This window comes from Acinonyx jubatus, chromosome C2 (assembly GCF_027475565.1).
Source record: "Acinonyx jubatus isolate Ajub_Pintada_27869175 chromosome C2, VMU_Ajub_asm_v1.0, whole genome shotgun sequence".
Classification (NCBI taxonomy): Eukaryota; Metazoa; Chordata; class Mammalia; order Carnivora; family Felidae; genus Acinonyx; species Acinonyx jubatus.
In genome coordinates, this window is record NC_069384.1 from 68,181,539 (window position 1) to 68,197,639 (window position 16,101).

At 46.8% G+C, this 16,101-nt stretch overlaps 1 protein-coding gene across 5 annotated transcripts in view; it reads right to left on the reverse strand.

The window, feature by feature from the left end:
• MYLK (myosin light chain kinase) overlaps positions 1-16,101 on the reverse strand; it is a 276,342-nt gene that overhangs the window by 180,165 nt on the left and 80,076 nt on the right. For 3 of the 5 annotated variants that reach the window (XM_053220953.1, XM_027061017.2, XM_027061016.2), the window contains exon 1: positions 4,747-4,933. The exons of the other annotated variants lie outside the window; for them this stretch is intronic. In XM_053220953.1, the coding sequence (XP_053076928.1) occupies positions 4,747-4,776 (30 nt within the window). In that variant the 5' untranslated portion in view covers positions 4,777-4,933. Of the gene's footprint in view, positions 1-4,746; positions 4,934-16,101 lie in introns of those variants that run through there. 5 annotated transcript variants of the gene reach the window in all.

Below are 16,101 nucleotides of genomic sequence, written 5' to 3' on the forward strand. Positions count from 1 at the left end.
GAGGAGGAGTTCCCCAAATGCACAGGAAAGACTGGAGGACAAGGCTGGGAGAACAAGCAGCAGCTGAGAAGAAGCTGGGCGGTCAGACCCCAGTCAAAGTCACTGATACCCACGGGCACCAGGTGGAATAACGTCTTAAGTATCCCTGCTCAAGGTTCCAAGTCCAGGTGGGAGCCTCACCAGGCTGGAACAACTCAAGGTTGGGGACCACGTCTTACTTGCCATGGAACAGTGGTATCTGGGGCATGTAATTAGTTGGTGTAAGTTTAACAACATTTAACAACAATAAAGTAAGTAGGCATGTGTCTTCTGAAGCTCAAGTTAAAGTAACAAAGACTTAGGTTTGTTTGTGACAGGGCACATCCCCTGCTTGACAAACCTAGCTTTCTCTTTTGCTGAAAATGTATTAATTTTGCAAACAAAATCCTTTCCAAATGGTAAGATTCACAGGCTCACGGCAGTAGATAACAGTAGAAGCAAAACTTATGTAGCACTATCTATCAGGAACTATGCTAAGCACTTTTAAATAACAACTCATTTGCTCCTCACAACACTATGAGGCAGATAATCTTATCATCCCCATTTCATAGATTAGAAACTGAGGCACAATGAGATTAAGAAATTTGCCCAAGGTCATGGCGTTTAGTAGGGGCCAGAACTGGCATTTGAACCACCAGGAGTCTGGTGCCAGGGCTCCTACCCTTAACCACTGGCTCTCTTGCCTCCTGTAAGCAGTCAGTTGGCTGGTGGAAAAAGGGTCTGAGGTTGGGGTAACAAGTGAAAAAGTAGACAGCGTTAGCATATCACATATAAAATTAAGATTTTTCTGCATGTCAAACAAATGTCCAGCAACTGATAAATGGATAAAGGTGTGGTTTATATATACAATGGAATATTACTCAGCAATGAAAAACGATGAAATCTTGCTGTTTGCAACAACATGGATGGAACTATAGCATAGTATGCTAAGCGAAACAGAGAAAGACAGATATATGATTTCACTCATATGTGGAATTTGAGAACCTCAACAGATGAACATAGGGGAAGGGAAGGAAAAATAAGATTAAAAAAAGAGAGGGAGGCAAACCATAAGAGATTCTTAAGTACAGAGAATAAACTGAGGGTTGCTGGAGGGGAAGTTGGTGGGAGGATGGGTTAAATGGGTGACGGGCATTAAGGAGGGCACTTTTCAGGATGAGCACTGGGTGTCATACATAAGAGATGAATCACTGGGTTCTACTCCTGAAGGGAAGACTATACTGTACGTTAACTGACTTGAATTTAAATTAAAAACAAACAAACAAAAAATATACCATCAACAACATTAGAAGATGGATGGTAGTCTGGGAACAAGTGTTTGCAACAAAAACAAAGGACTGGAATACTTTACATCTGAGAAGAAAACAGCCCAGCAGATAAACGGGCAGAGGCTATGATGTGGGTGGCTCACTGAAGACACCGAATGACCACTGAACAAATGGATACTGCCTGGTCTCAGTAAGAATGCAAGAGCACAAATTAAGAACAACCTATCTTCTTTTTCAAAAATTGACCAAACAGGCATTTAAAAAACAAGATAACATGAAGTGCCGGGAAGACTGTGGTAAGGTGTTTCACTCACACCCTCCTGGGGGGAATGTAAATTGGTGTGATCTCTCCAGAAAGCAATTTGGCAGAGAGATTCTGGAGAAAAAAAAAAAAAAGTCTATCTCTCCTCCCAGAAAGCCTCCATTTAGAAAATGTATTATTAGGCAAGAATCAGAGATGCAGCACAAAATTTATATCTAAGAAGGCTAAGCACATTATTTATAGCAGAAGAAATAGAAAAATTATCCTGTGGAGTAGAAATAGAAAGAAAGACCCAGTTAAATATTCAACAGTGGGAACTGGTTAAACACAGTGGAATATCAGGGGGTTATGCGAGTGTATATTTACAAGGAAGATAACGATAGGAATTGAATAATATAGGAATTTTAAACTCAAAATAAGTTTTACTATGGAAAATTTCAAACATACACAAAAGTTGAAAGAATGAGAAAACGAGCACCTCAAATACCCATCATGTAGATTCAACAAAGAACATTTTGCCATATTTATATCATCGTGTTTGTATATGTTCACACAACAATTTCAAAGTAGTTGTGATATTTTAATGGCAAAAGTCAGGATATATTCATTCAGTCAAGTAAAATATATCTCTTGAACACCAACCATGTGCCAAGTGAGGTACTTGGGATACAGCAATGAACAATGACATGTGCGTGGCAAGTGTGGTAACACGGTGGTAGGGAAGGAATGGGGTTCTTAAGTCCTGCACAGCTACCTAGGACCATCCCCTAGAGGGGACACTGCTCGCTGTGCCCTCCTCTGATACCACTGAGGAGGGGACAGATACACTCTGTTGCCAGCATGGGGAGGTGGTAGGGGAGGGCATAGGTTTCATGAGGATCAGACCCTGCCACAAATCCAGGGGCACTGTTACTTTCCAGCTGTGAACTGTAAGGTACTTCAAGTCTCTCGGCCTCAGTTTCCTTTTCTGTAAAATGGCTGTGATAACATCAGCCTCAGAGTGTCACAGGGAGGATGGGATTTGAGTGAGAGCACATATAAAACACACAGAACAGCATGAAAGGGGTTCAATCAGTGGTAGCTGATCAACATTGCCATCATCCAGGTCCCAAAGGGAAACCACTCTCCCGACCCTGCAGGACACCAACCCTCTCCACTGAGAACAGCAAGGAGCCCAGGCCAGCCCAGTGACCTTCAGGGCAAAAGTATCTGAGCAGGATTACTGTGACCAGTAGTAGGAAGTAGACGGCAGCACTCTGTGAGGAGGCAGGGAAGGAGGGTTCCAGGACCACCGCAGCCTCCCTCAGCAGCGTCACGTCTTCCAACACTGCTACAGAACAGGCAGTCCCCATGGTCTTACAAGGCAGTTCTGACTATGCTCCTTTCACAAAGGAGGAGGCAAGCTCAGAAAGCCAATAAAGCTTGTCCAAGGTCATAGAGCTAAGAGGTAGAAACCAAACCCAAGTCTGACCTCAGTCATACCCTGCAGGCCTCCTAGAGGGCCCCATGACCCAGACGAGATGTTTCCTACTGTCCCCAGTAAAGGGAGATGTAGTAGCAGAAGCTTAGGAACCACACAGAGGACAGGGGACAGGGAATGTGCCTCCCCTTCTGCTCTTAGGTCTGGCTTTGGAAGACACAAGACTGTCCCCCTTATGCTTTCTGGGCAGCTGGAAATGAAGAGTGGTGACATCAGGCTCAGGACCCTCTCTACAAACTGTCCTGAACCAAGATCTTCTGAGATCCCTCTAAATCTCCTGAAGGCCCTGGATGCTATCATCACTGGGAAAGTGCTTGGCTCCAAGAGCACAGAGGATAAAAGTCATCTATATGTAGGGGAGGTCTGGCTTCATGGTTAGAAAAGGAACAGGCAAGTCAATATAGCCAGGAGACATCCAGTCCCCCATAAGGTGGTGGTAGGGGGTGGGGTGGTTACTTAACTATTAGGCGAGCAGGACCAGAGTCCAGTCCCAGGCTGGCCAGACACACCAAACAGCTTCGCTCAGCCCATCACCCCACCCACTGCCATCAGCAGCATAAACAGAATCTGTCTACATTGAGAAGTAATGGTTACTGACATATTTGGAATGTTCTATCAAAAAATAATCATAAATCAAGGGTGCCTGGCAGGCTCAGTCAGTGGAGCATGAGACTCTTGATCTCGGGGTTGTGAGTTCAAGCCCCCCGTTGGGTATAGAGATTACTTAAAAAAAAACCTTTAAAATGATAATAATAATCATAATCATAATCATAATAATAAATCAAACCATACCATTCTTATTCCCTCCTAATCTCTCTTGCAGCCTGATGACCATGTTCCAGTTGAGAATACCAGAGGAGCTGGCTAACTCTGCAATAATTTCTCTACTGGCACGCAGTGCTCAATTGCTGGAAACACACCCCAGCTCAGAGATTCGTTCAATACCAGTTAAATGCAGATCAAAGAACAGAGAATTAAGAAGAGAAAAAAATGGAGGAGGGGGGTCAAAGAGAGCTAGAACAGCCCCCCGCCCCCCCAATGCTCGGGCCAAAGCTCACCTCCAAATAAGGTTTTTACAAGTAACATAATTAATCATCCAAAGCAGCACTAAGTTAACTTGACTTTAATTTGATCAAAAGCACTCTAAATTGTCTCTTGAACCCAGAAAAGAACATTTTCAACTATGGCCCAAAGAGAGTGAACTCTGAGGCAAAAAGACTCTGAAGAAAAGTTTACAAATTAGGGACCAAGTGATACAGCAGAACAAGTTTAGAGAAACCAGCTGTCCTCTTCTCTACCCAAAGTACATACATTTTAAATGACTGTGGTCTCTAGGCACCTGAGCTAGCAGCAAGGCATCCTGGAAATACCATACCTTCCCTATAGGGCCAGGCTCCCAGCAGGCTGTGCACTGGAAGCCTGGCAGCCGGCTGTGAACCCGCGCTCCAGTCCTGGCACGCAGTGGAGGCAGCAAACCACCCAGGTGCAAGGGCCCCAGGCAACGACAGCTTTCCTCCCCCCCCCCCAAACCTTAATCTTCTCTCTGCTGCGCACTCAAATCCTGACCAATTCCCTAATCGCTTCTAATACCGGAGTGAGCTTCTCCTTGGCTGCAGGCTGTGCCAGGTGGACTTGCTGTGACCCACAGAAGCAAGCGGTGGGGCAGGGCCATACACCAGAGAACTGACATGCCTTACCGTGGCCTCTTCCCCGGGCAGCAATCCCATGCGTCGGGCCGCATGGGCAGCCACGCTTTACCAGTGGACTGCAGAGATTCCTGTCCAAGGTCCGTCTGAGAAGGAAGACGGTGACGGAGAGCCAGGGACGCTGTGGAGCCCAGGGCTAGACTGAAAAGCTAAGGGGCGTGTGCCTGACTCTGCTCGCAGATGTTGCAACTTGCCTTCCGCCGGGGCAGCCAACTCCGCTCAGTCAGGGAGATCTGTTGTTCTAATCCACCCAGCTGGGGTGGCCTTTGAAACCCCTGGCCGCCAGCTGTAGAGGCTCTCAGTGGAGTCCCAGGGAGTCCAGGAGAGGAAGCTCACAGGTTTTTACTCATTCAGAGCTGCCGATTCCAATCTCAGGGTGGAGGGAAGGGGGGAGGCTGTCAAGCAGAGAGCTGAGCCCTCAGAGGGGCGATCCACAACCTGCCTGGACTGTCCAGATCCACAACCTGCCTGGACTGTCATTCACCCCTTGGCACATCTGGCATGGGATTAGCACACAGGACTCATGGGACATGTGCCTCCTGAGACCAGTTCTTTACTCCTTAAGCTAGAGAAGCCCTGCATACGGTCCCTGTAGTGAGAGGCAAGCCCAGGGAACAGATGGATGGGGAACCCCGTGCTGCAATTATCTTAAGGAATCTGGGCTGAGATGTGAGCCAGACTCCAAGGGTTCAAGTCGTGCACAGGACCTAGCAGGGTGCATCCTGACCCCTGTGGAGCTGCAGGACTGGTCCTTGGTGCATGCCTCTAATACATGGTAGCAAGGTGATGCCGCGCCCAGTCCTTCTCCTCCAGGGGAGAGGATTTCCATAGTTCCAAAGGGATCTCTCATCCTATGCAACTCACGCCATGGGACAAACTGCAGATGTCTCAATCAGCAATGACATGACTTTAAGCTTTTCCATTGAGCCCTGTCCGATCCTTGAGTAACTGGGATTCCTGTAACACTTAGGTGACCCCTTACCCTCTAGCTCAGCAGTTCTCAAACTCTTTGGTCTCAGAGCCCCTTTATGCTCCTAAAACTTAGTGAGGTTCCCAAAGAGCTTTTGTTTATGAGTTATTGTTGACAGTGTTTACAGCATTCAAAATCAAAACTAATAAATACTAATTCATTCAAAACATCAAAAGAAGCCCCTTATATGTTAACATAAATAACACTTTTAAAAGAAATAATATATTGGGGCGCCTGGGTGGTTCAGTCAGTTGGGCATCCGACTTCAGCTCAGGTCATGATCTCATGGTTGGTGAGTTCGAACCCCACATCAGGCTCTGTGCTGACAGTTCAGAGCCTGGAGCCTACTTCAGATTCTGTGTCTCCCTCTCTCTCTGCCCCTCCCCTGCTCATGCTCTGTCTCTCTCTCCTTCAAAAATAAATAAACATTAAAAAAAATTTTTTAATAAAAATAAATTATTTTCCAAAATAAAAGTTTAGTAAGAAGAATTGTTCATTTTTGCAAATTTCTTTAATGTCTGGCCAACAGAAGACAGCACTAGATTTTCATACCTGCTTCCACATCCAGCCTTCTATGATATCACAGTATTTGAAGCTGCTGGAAAACTCCACTTGAGAGAGAAAGAGGGTGAAAAAGGCAAATGCCATCTTATTACAAAGATGACTTGGACCTCTGGGCCCCTGAAGGAGTCTTGGGGATCCCAAAGATCCCCCGCGGGCACACTTTGAGAACTGTTGCTTTAACCCAGCCCCTTGTTCTGCCCATCACCATGTGCTCTCATGTCTACCCTCCTAAAAATGCACAACTGGAAAGGGAAAAGTGGTTTTACAGGAATAGTAGAGTGTGGCTTTGAAGAATGGGTGGGAAGATGGTGAAACAATATCTAATTTGATTCTACCTTTTCTTCCAAAGACAATGGTTGAACAAATGTGCCCCAGAGAGATTTGAAGTAGAGACAGATACTGATGAAGAGAACACCCTTAAGTCAATTAAGTCCTTGGCCAAGACTGAATATAAATAAACCCCAGACCTCTGGAAGACATGGCAAATATCTTAATACTTTATGGCTAATAAAGGAAGAAATAAATCCAAAACACAATGCTGTTCACCACTGAGGAACAGAGTGAATCTGGTTCTAAGTCTTAGATGGAGGTCTCTGGTGGTGGCAACAAGAATGGAAACTCGTTTTGAACTGGACAGAACCAAGGACAATGGTATGGACAAAAACATGGGAGGCGTGTCCATCAATCCTGTGGGTTACACTAAGCAAGTGGGAACAGCTGACATGCTGGCTGTTAAATACAGCCCTGAAAAGTCAGCAAAATGGACCAGAGCTTGAGAGGAAACTTAAAAGAACAACTGTTAAATTCCAGTACTGAGGCTCGAAAGCAAAATCAAAACAACTGCCCAAGTGCAAAAGGGCTGATTGGAAACACTGGACACAGATCTCTGGCCCCATGATTAGGCCGGGCCCCATGTTAGCATTAGCAGCATGCATCAAATCCCTTATGTCCTCTTTGTCCCACAGACCATAGTTGACAGTCACGTAGTTGTGCATGTATAGGACAAACATCTGTCTCCCCCACTAGAACACAAACTCCACCGGGTCACAGGCCCCCTGTGATTCACTAACTACCATGTCCCCAGTGCCTACAATATTAATGAGCACATGATACATTCTCAATAAATACCTGTGGAATATATGAATGAATAGAAATTCGAGCTAAAAAAGAATTTAAAAAATCTCCTCCAAGCTATGACAGCACTTAACTTTATTGCATGGAATCTCGAGAACATTAGAGAGAGGATGTAGGAAAAGAAATGGATGAACAGATCACAACAATAAAAAAAAATCTACCCTCTGGAGCCCACAGGTACTTGGTTCCAGACACATGGGTGCTAATCTGGCTTTAAACCAGGCATGTAACTCGTGTATCTTTCCTACTCTGCTTCTCAGTCTTCCAGTGTGTGAAACAGGCATGATGATGTCCTGCCTTGGATAGACCTTCTGAGTTTCCTGCTGGGGTTTCCTGCCGGCACTTCCAGGCGACTTGGATCCAGGTCCTCAGCTTCCCAAGTGAGATTACTCAAAGCCAGCCCACTGTGTCCCCCATAGTGGAGTTCTTCCCTGAGCCATCAGGCAGTCTGTCCCCTCCCTTGGGCTTCCTGGGTCTTTCCTCTTGAAAAGCACATTAAAGGAGGGCTGGGTGTCCACAGGCAGATGAGCTGCCCACGTCAGCCTGGCCACATCAGCAGAGCAGCAGACCACGGGCGGGAGGAGGATGTCGGCTCAGCAACACTACTCTGAGTGCCCACATCTTTGGCAGAAAGTTATTTTTAAATTTTCTTAAAAGGGGACACACACACACACACGCACACACACACACGCACACACACAGATCAAATCAAATAAACACACCCAACCACATACACAGTGTGAACGAGTGAGGCCTGGTCTCCTGGAGCTGTTCTCTTCCTGTTGGGATTCTTGCTTAATTTGGGATTTAATGAGAACAGGCTGAGAGAAACTTTTTGCAATAGAAGTCACATGCAAAACAAAAAATATATCAAAGCCAGAACCAGAGACCCTGATCATAACTAAATTAGCAAAAGACACATTTCTGTCACAATCTAGCAACAATCCCAATGTGTGTTCATTCCATTATCAGGTATTATTGCTACAAAAGTAAGTCTGGGGTCACAAGTGTGTTGATCCAACCACCCCCTTCTCAAACACCATGCCTCCTCCCTCCATTCTGTTAAGCCATACCAATTGTGCCCAGTTTCCTAAAGAGATGAGAGTTGTGATGCTCATGTAGAGGCAGCCCTATCACCCTAAGACCACGGGAGCCCAGAGAATCACCTCAGGGAAGAGGCACAGGCTTCTGTCCCTAGGACGCCCCACAGAGGAAAACAGAGCACTCTACAGTCAGATGTTGCATTCACCACCGCTAAACTGTGTGGCCTCGAGGCAAGCGAAAACCTCTGAAAGTCTTAGTTTACTTATCTGTAAAACAGGGCTCCTACTAAGACCCCATTTTCTGCAGGGCTGCCGTGGGGATCGGCAGTGTGTTTGAAAAGCAGCCAGAGCCCCGTCTCTGGCAGAGAAGAAGTGCTCAATCCATGGCAGCTGCTGTGGTTAACATCATTGTTGTTTTAAGATTTCTTTCAGAAGCTCGGAGGATAGAAGCAGCCTCGGCCATGGAAGGGGCCACAGGAGAAACCAGGAGGCATCACTGGAGGGTAAAACGGCACCAAAGAGGCAGTCAGCAACTCTGGTTCTCACTGTGGCTGCACCTTAACCAGCATCTTAAGAAAGTCACTTCCCTTCTCTCCCTGTGGTCCTCTCTCTGTGTGGCCTGATGGGCCTCTCTGGACACTTCCTGCCCTAGTGCACCTGTGTCTTCTGGACTGCTGCCAGCCCTCCACGGGGCACCTGGACAGGTGGGAAAAGGTACTGCAGAGGGAGCCAAGCCCGGAGCAGGAACATGATGCAGGACACCAGGAGAGGAAGAAAGAAGCTTCTGTTCCCAGCCCACCACACAGGGCCTCACAGGCTGGACAGCTGAATCAGGCAGGCACACCAGTCATCAAGGCACACCTATGAGACATCAGCACTGCCATGAGGACAGAGACTGGGCCAGTGCTAAGAATGGGCACTCTATGGTTATTCCAGCTCTGCTGGCCTCTGGCCAGCTCCCAAGTTGAGCCTCTGGTTTTATGAGGTCTGTCCAGAAAGAAACTGGGGTTGAAAAAGCTGGGAGGAAACCCCAGGTGGGGAGGAGAGGAGAAAAAGAGAGAACCAATAATAGCTACTATTTAGTGAGCACTTACTATGTGTCAAGAGTACTACTGGAGTGTTTAAGACGACTTACCTCATTTAGTCCCTTAGAGTGGCATATATTAACAGCAAAATCAATGGGGGAGAGTATTTTCATTCACTTATAAAGTAAATGAAACATATTACTTTTCTTTCTATTGCTTTATTCTTCTCTCACTCTCCTGCCCCAGTTCAGCCAACATTTAGTAACTTAGTGTCAGAGGGATGAAGGAAGATCTAGAAAGGATAGGGGGAGGGAGTAAAGGAGAGGTCACCACTCTGCGCCATGAGTGTGCCCCCTGCCTCCTCTCCTGATCTTCAGAGAAGTCCAGAAAAGCTCTGAAAAAGAAGGCCCAGGAAGGAAGTAAGCCTCATGATGTTGCTAACCACTCCTTGCCCTAGAGGGGGCTCTGAACAGCTGATCGAGCTCCAGACTGGCATGCCCCACCCCTTCTTTCTGAGTCAGCCTAAAGCACGCGTTACCTCTCTGCTTTCTGCAGGGAGCTGCGGTGTGACAGAGATCTGAAGGGACAGGCCTAGAGGACGCTGTGCTGGGAGGGCCTGTAGATTCTAAGAACACAGATATACATGAGGGTGAGCATAGCCTGCCCAGGCCTGGCTGCTGAACGCAGTCCCTGCTCTCTCCTCACGGTTTAGGGGAGCTGCCAGCATCCCCAGGCCTGTTTCTCCTGGGAAAATAGCTCTGTGGTTGGACTAACGTCAGGCTGATTTGAGGACAGACCGATCTGAGGAGACAGAATGAGGAGGGCCACTTTGTGGGAGCCCCGCCTTTTGGTGCGAGAGCCTCAGGCATTGGGCTAGAACAGTGTCTTCCAAGGACAAGGGCAGCAGCAGGAAGCCCCACCAGCAGGAGGGGCTGCGGAGATGTGGCATGCTGATAAGAACCAGGGCAGGGTTTGAAGCTCATCTCTAGCCACAAGCTGTCCACAGCCGCTGCTGGACCTCCTGGGGCCCAGGGCAGTGCATCTGGTTCTAGCATGTGCGTGCTTCATGCAAGCTTTCCTTACTTAGAGGCCTGGGGACACTTCTCTTGCAAATTCTCTCCCTTGTGACACAGCATAGGAAAATGAGGCATGAGCCAACGTGATGCGTCAGCTCCCATGGGCCCCAACGCTAAATTCGAGTGTACAGCTGTTTTCCAATTACTCCCACCAACACATCGTGTCTCCTCTGGCTGAAGCCAAAGGCCTGGCAAACTGTTAGGGATTTCTAGTGTTCCTGACACCCTTGACTAGCATGGAGACCAGAGGGCAGGTGCGAGGGAAGCAGATTGAGGAGGGAGCCAAGGCTGGGTGTCTCCAACATGCCAGAGGAGGGAGTGTGCTAATTCCAGTGGGGTTTTCCCCACACAGTTTTTAGGCCGACTGCCTCAGCTAGACAGAAGGGACCAATTCCCACACTGAATCAAAAACACAGCTGCCATAACCACCAGTCCTAAGACACGGGTAACAACAGATGGGCAGTTTAAGAGCAAGCTAGGTAGTGACAGCCAGCCAATGGCTCCAGTGAGGGGTCACAGGTCATCACAGGTCATCACAGGACCTGTAGTCAGACAAAAATGCCCGGACTTGAACCTGCCTCTGCCACTTAGTAGCTAAATGACCTTGGGCAATTTACTTACTCTCTCTAAACCTCAATTTCTCTGTCTGTAAACCTGTTTTGTAGGGCTCTAAAGAGATTAGAAGTGACTTCAAGTATCTAACACGGAGTATATACTTGGAATACCCAATACTTTGTAACTATAATATGCAAAGTACTTCTAACAATGCCTTACACACAGCAATCCCTCCCTCAAATATAAATATTTCATAATTATCAAATAATTGATAATTATTTATCAATTGATGAAACAATTATTATGAAGAATAAGAGATCACATTTCATTTAGATGTTCTAATTTATTTTAAATATTGCTGCAAATATTGCCCTCTTGCAAAGAGTAGATTACTAATGCACATTTGAATATTGATTTATTTTTACCAGTTGTCATTGGCTAGGCAATATGCATTGCTCTCATCTTCCCAAATTCTGGCTTACTGTAAGCACTCTGGAATATGGCTGGATCACAGAATACGAGGGCTGGAAGAGGACCTAAATCATCTAGTCCAACCACCTTTTCCCCTTATTTTACAGATGAAGTAACTGGGTCCCAGAGTGAACCAATGTATCTTCAAAGACAGGTACAGGGATCTCTGAGGTTTGTATGGCACAGAGAACAGTCCAGGGCTATCTGGGCAGGTGAGCCCTGCAGTACAGAGCTAAACTAGAAGTGGGGAGATGATAATGCATGTCTAAGAGCAAGGAAACTTATCTGAAAAAGGGATGTTTTTGAGTTACAAAGGATGATTTCAATCAAGAGAAGTTTAGAGAGTCACAATCTTTAAACTCATTAAGACAAGGTTGTGGAGGGCCTAGAAGATAGCAATGCTGTTTGTTAATGCTGCCAAAAGGGTTTTTATTTGAAATTAACATTAGGGGCGCCTGTGTGGCTCAGTTGGTTAAACATCCGACTCCTGATTTCGGCTCAGGTCAGGTCTCATGGTTCATGAGATCAAGCCCCATGCTGGGCTCCACGCTGACAGCCAGGAGCCTGCTTGGGATTTTCTCTCTCTCTCTCTCTCTCTCTCTCTCTCTTTCTCTCTCTCTCTGCCCCTCCCCTGCTCAAGCATGCATGTACTCTCTCACTCTCAAAAATAAATAAACTTACACAAATTAACATTATGCTATTGATAACTTACAAAATGATTTCCCAATCCAGAACGTCACAATATACTGAAATATATTATAACCCCATTTATTGATGGGAAATCTGAGGCTCTAAGACAGAGTGACTTGCCTGAGGTCATAACAAAGCAGAAGTGGAATCCAATCCTTCTTAACGCCAAATCCTAGCTCTATTTGGTAACGTGCTCAGGAAGAATTCATCTAGATATGTTAAATCTTATTATTATAATAAATACCATGCCAAACAGGACATTTCCAGTGTAACAACTTTTGTGATATTCTCTTAGATTCATTGGAATGCTATCTGATGGGTACAAATTTGACTAATGCAGTCAATCCCTTGCCCAGGGAAAGCCCCTATACTTGTCCTAAACAAATAGGTGACTTCATTTCAATCCCTCATGCCTGAGAGAGTCCATGCACATCTGTCTTCCACACCCCTGCCCAGATGCTCTCTCTTCCCATTCACAGGCCAGAAATCTGTGTTCTCCCCCAAAGCCTGCTGCTCTTTTCCAGGCTCGCCTCCACTCTCCTCCCATTGGCTGGGCACAACCCCAGACCTTGCCTTTGGATGCTACATCAGCACTGCCAGGAGGATGCTTTGGCAGTGTGGCAAGCCCTATGTTTCCACATGCAGTTCACCCCTTGCCCTCACCCACCCTTCCATGATATGAGGGCCCATGCCCTGGACAGCTTCCAGCTGGAGATGAGAAACAATGGCTTAGTGTTTCCTGCAACTTACCTGGGGTGGTGGAGGGCTGCCAACCCAAACCGGCCAGGTTTATCAGCCCACGGGCCAAAAGTCAGGCTCAGACACAGCCCTGCTCCTCCAGCCTTCTTTGTCTTTCACTTCCAGAGACTGCATCTTCTCCCTCCCTTCTGCTGCTTCCACCCCTACCTCACACTGCCCTGTCCCACTAGGGGCAGGGGCATAGGGGAGCCTGCCCATCTGAGGTTCCTTCAGGATTCCTAGGTACCACTTACCCCAGGAACATGGGATGCCGGAGCTGGGAGGGATCTTGGAAATGATACAATCCCACCTCCATCCCCACGGGCGTATAGCTCTGTGCCCTCTGGGGATACTCGAGGCCATCTCATCCCAGAACATCAACTATACTCAAAGATGTGGGGGAAACATTTTTATATTAAAACAATAAAAGCAATAATGCATTCACCTTATTGTATAAAATGACAATGATAAGTAGATTTACAAATAAATCTAGGACTTCAGAGAAATGTGATGCTTTCCATAAGCTTCTTCAGACTATGCCCCAAGCCCCTGTCGCTGAGCACATGCTCTTTCTCCACTTCCCTTGGGGACGGCAAAGTCAGAGAAGCACGGGTCCAGTCCAACACTACTGTTTCACAGAAAGGAAACCTCAGGTCCGGACAAATGAAGTGATGCACACTATCTACTGTTACAAACAAAAATAACCTATTTAATTGAATGCATCCTGGGGGCCAGCTACCATAGTGAGGGTTTTACCTAGTTAACTTCCATTTTCAAAGCAACTCTGTAAGATGGATATTATTTTCATTTTGAAGAGAAGACTCAGGAGTTGAGCAATACATCCAAGGTCGCAGAACTAACAATAACAGCTACTTCTTATCAGTTGGCTTTGAACCCAGGTCTCTGGCACCAAGGTTCAGACCCTTGGTAACAGTGTCACACAGTGTTTAAAGATGCCATGGGAAGGACCTGGGAGGTAGCTGGAGTCCAAGGTCCTGGTGTCTTGTCCTGGTTCTGCCACTAGATTGCACACAGTCCCAGACACAGGGGGACATTTGGTCACCTTCTCAGTTTATAGTTAAGAAAACCAAAATCCGGAGAGAAGGGCTGGCATAAGGCTAGAGCCACCAAATTTCAGGGACAGGACCTGCTAACAGTGGCTCCTGGAAAAGTGTCCTAACCTCTCTGGGGTTAGAAGACCTCTAACATTTCTCCTGGATGTGTATTATCTGTATATACAGATGAACATAATTTATAATATGATGTGCACACCTTGTCTGCCTCTTGTGAGCCAAACACCTGTGGGGCCCTTCACATACTTTGGTCTGCGGACAGCAGCTCAGACAAGCTACGCTTAACTATTCCTCAGGGACCTGGATGAGCGTGTTAAGGGAGCTTGTGTGACAGTAGCCAGTCACTTCTGGTTCTGAAGTGATGAGCTAGTCTGCTAGTAATTAGGTAAGTCTTGTGCACCAGGAAGCAGAATGTATATACAGTAGCCAAAAGCCACAGCCACAAGCATGCACACCCCTCTCAGCAAGGAAATTCCAGAAGTTCATTCATTCCTGTGGTTCACATCTATAAGAATCTTCTTCCAGATCCCAACTTCTTAGGCCCCGGATGTTTGTCTTACAAAGCCTGTTCCATGGCTGGACAAAGACACGCTGACACAATCAGCTCCCTCTTGACTACTTAGAACATTTATGTTATCAGGGCCACATGTTGATCATCTGGGCCAACCAAGCCAGGTTCATCAAGTTTGTGCTCCCAACAGAGAAGAACCCCCACTTAAGGGTTAAAATGCACACAGCCTGTCCACATACACACCGCTGTGTGTTTCTGAGCACCTACAATGACCACCACAAGCATAAATAAGATGAGAGGTTCAACACACTCACTAACCCCACACTCACCACTTGTATTCCTCAACCAAACAGCAGGACAAAAGATTCACAAAAGGCCCAGCTATTTCTTCACTTAGGCAATCCCCAAAGCATTTATCTGTTTGTTCATGTACAAAGTGAGGGCATCTGTCTGGCTCCTCTGGCCTCCTCCTCAACCTCTGGGCTGAGACTGTCTGTAAGAGATGCTGCCTAAAGAAGGTCCTTTGCCTCTTCTGTCACAGGCAGGCATCTTGGGGCACTCAGGGTCACACTAGTTCTCCTGTGGGCACAGGGGAGGAGGCCTCCTCCACAACCCAACCCCATTTTTCCTGCAACCCAAACCTAGGCTTGGCTTCCAGGCTGAATCGCAGCTGGTGAGCTTGGTGCTCTGCACAGCAATGGGCTTCCCCATAAGCCTGCCTTGACAGGGGCAACAGAACAGAGGGTAGACACCAAGAGGTAAACAGAGCCCACCCCAGGCCAAGCCCCGATCTGCTTAAAGTTATCATCTTCTGCCATTTGAACTTATTTCTGCACTAGCCATACATGAGCTTTTCTATTAAAAGTCAAGAACTTCTCTGAGGAGAAATGCTCCCAGGTACACAAACAGGGGAAGGCTCGGCTGGCAAATTATCTACTTGTACTGCTTCTGCTCACTGAAAATTTTAATAGTCATGCACCAGATCTGTGGGATGGGTGAAGAAGGAATCAAGGAGAGAGGAGTTCCTGGCCAGAGCAAAATACAAATTCCAGCTACAGGTGGGGAAGCTTGGGAATAACCACCCTGATTAGCCTTCAACTAAACAGGAAGTGGGGCAGTATTCAAATGTTACACCTGGGCCACCTCTCCATCAGGCTGGGCCCACTTCAGCATCAGGGAATCTTAATCCATTCACTCTTAAGTGCTTGAGGTGACCAGCAGAACAATTATCATCAACCTAGAGTGGCCTTCTCCTTCCTTTTCAACATCTAAGGTGACCATGTGACAGATTATCCAAACCAGGACTCTTTTGACAATGAAAAGGGATCCTATTAATCCTTTTGCCGGGACTGTCTAGGGGAACCAGGATGAATGTGTGGCCACTCCCATCCTTCCACAGTCTTCCTAGTCTACATGTGAGACGTGACTTCACAGACTTCTTCCTTGGCCACGTTCACCCTATTCATGCTTCACCTGCCTTCAGTTCAGGAAACGGT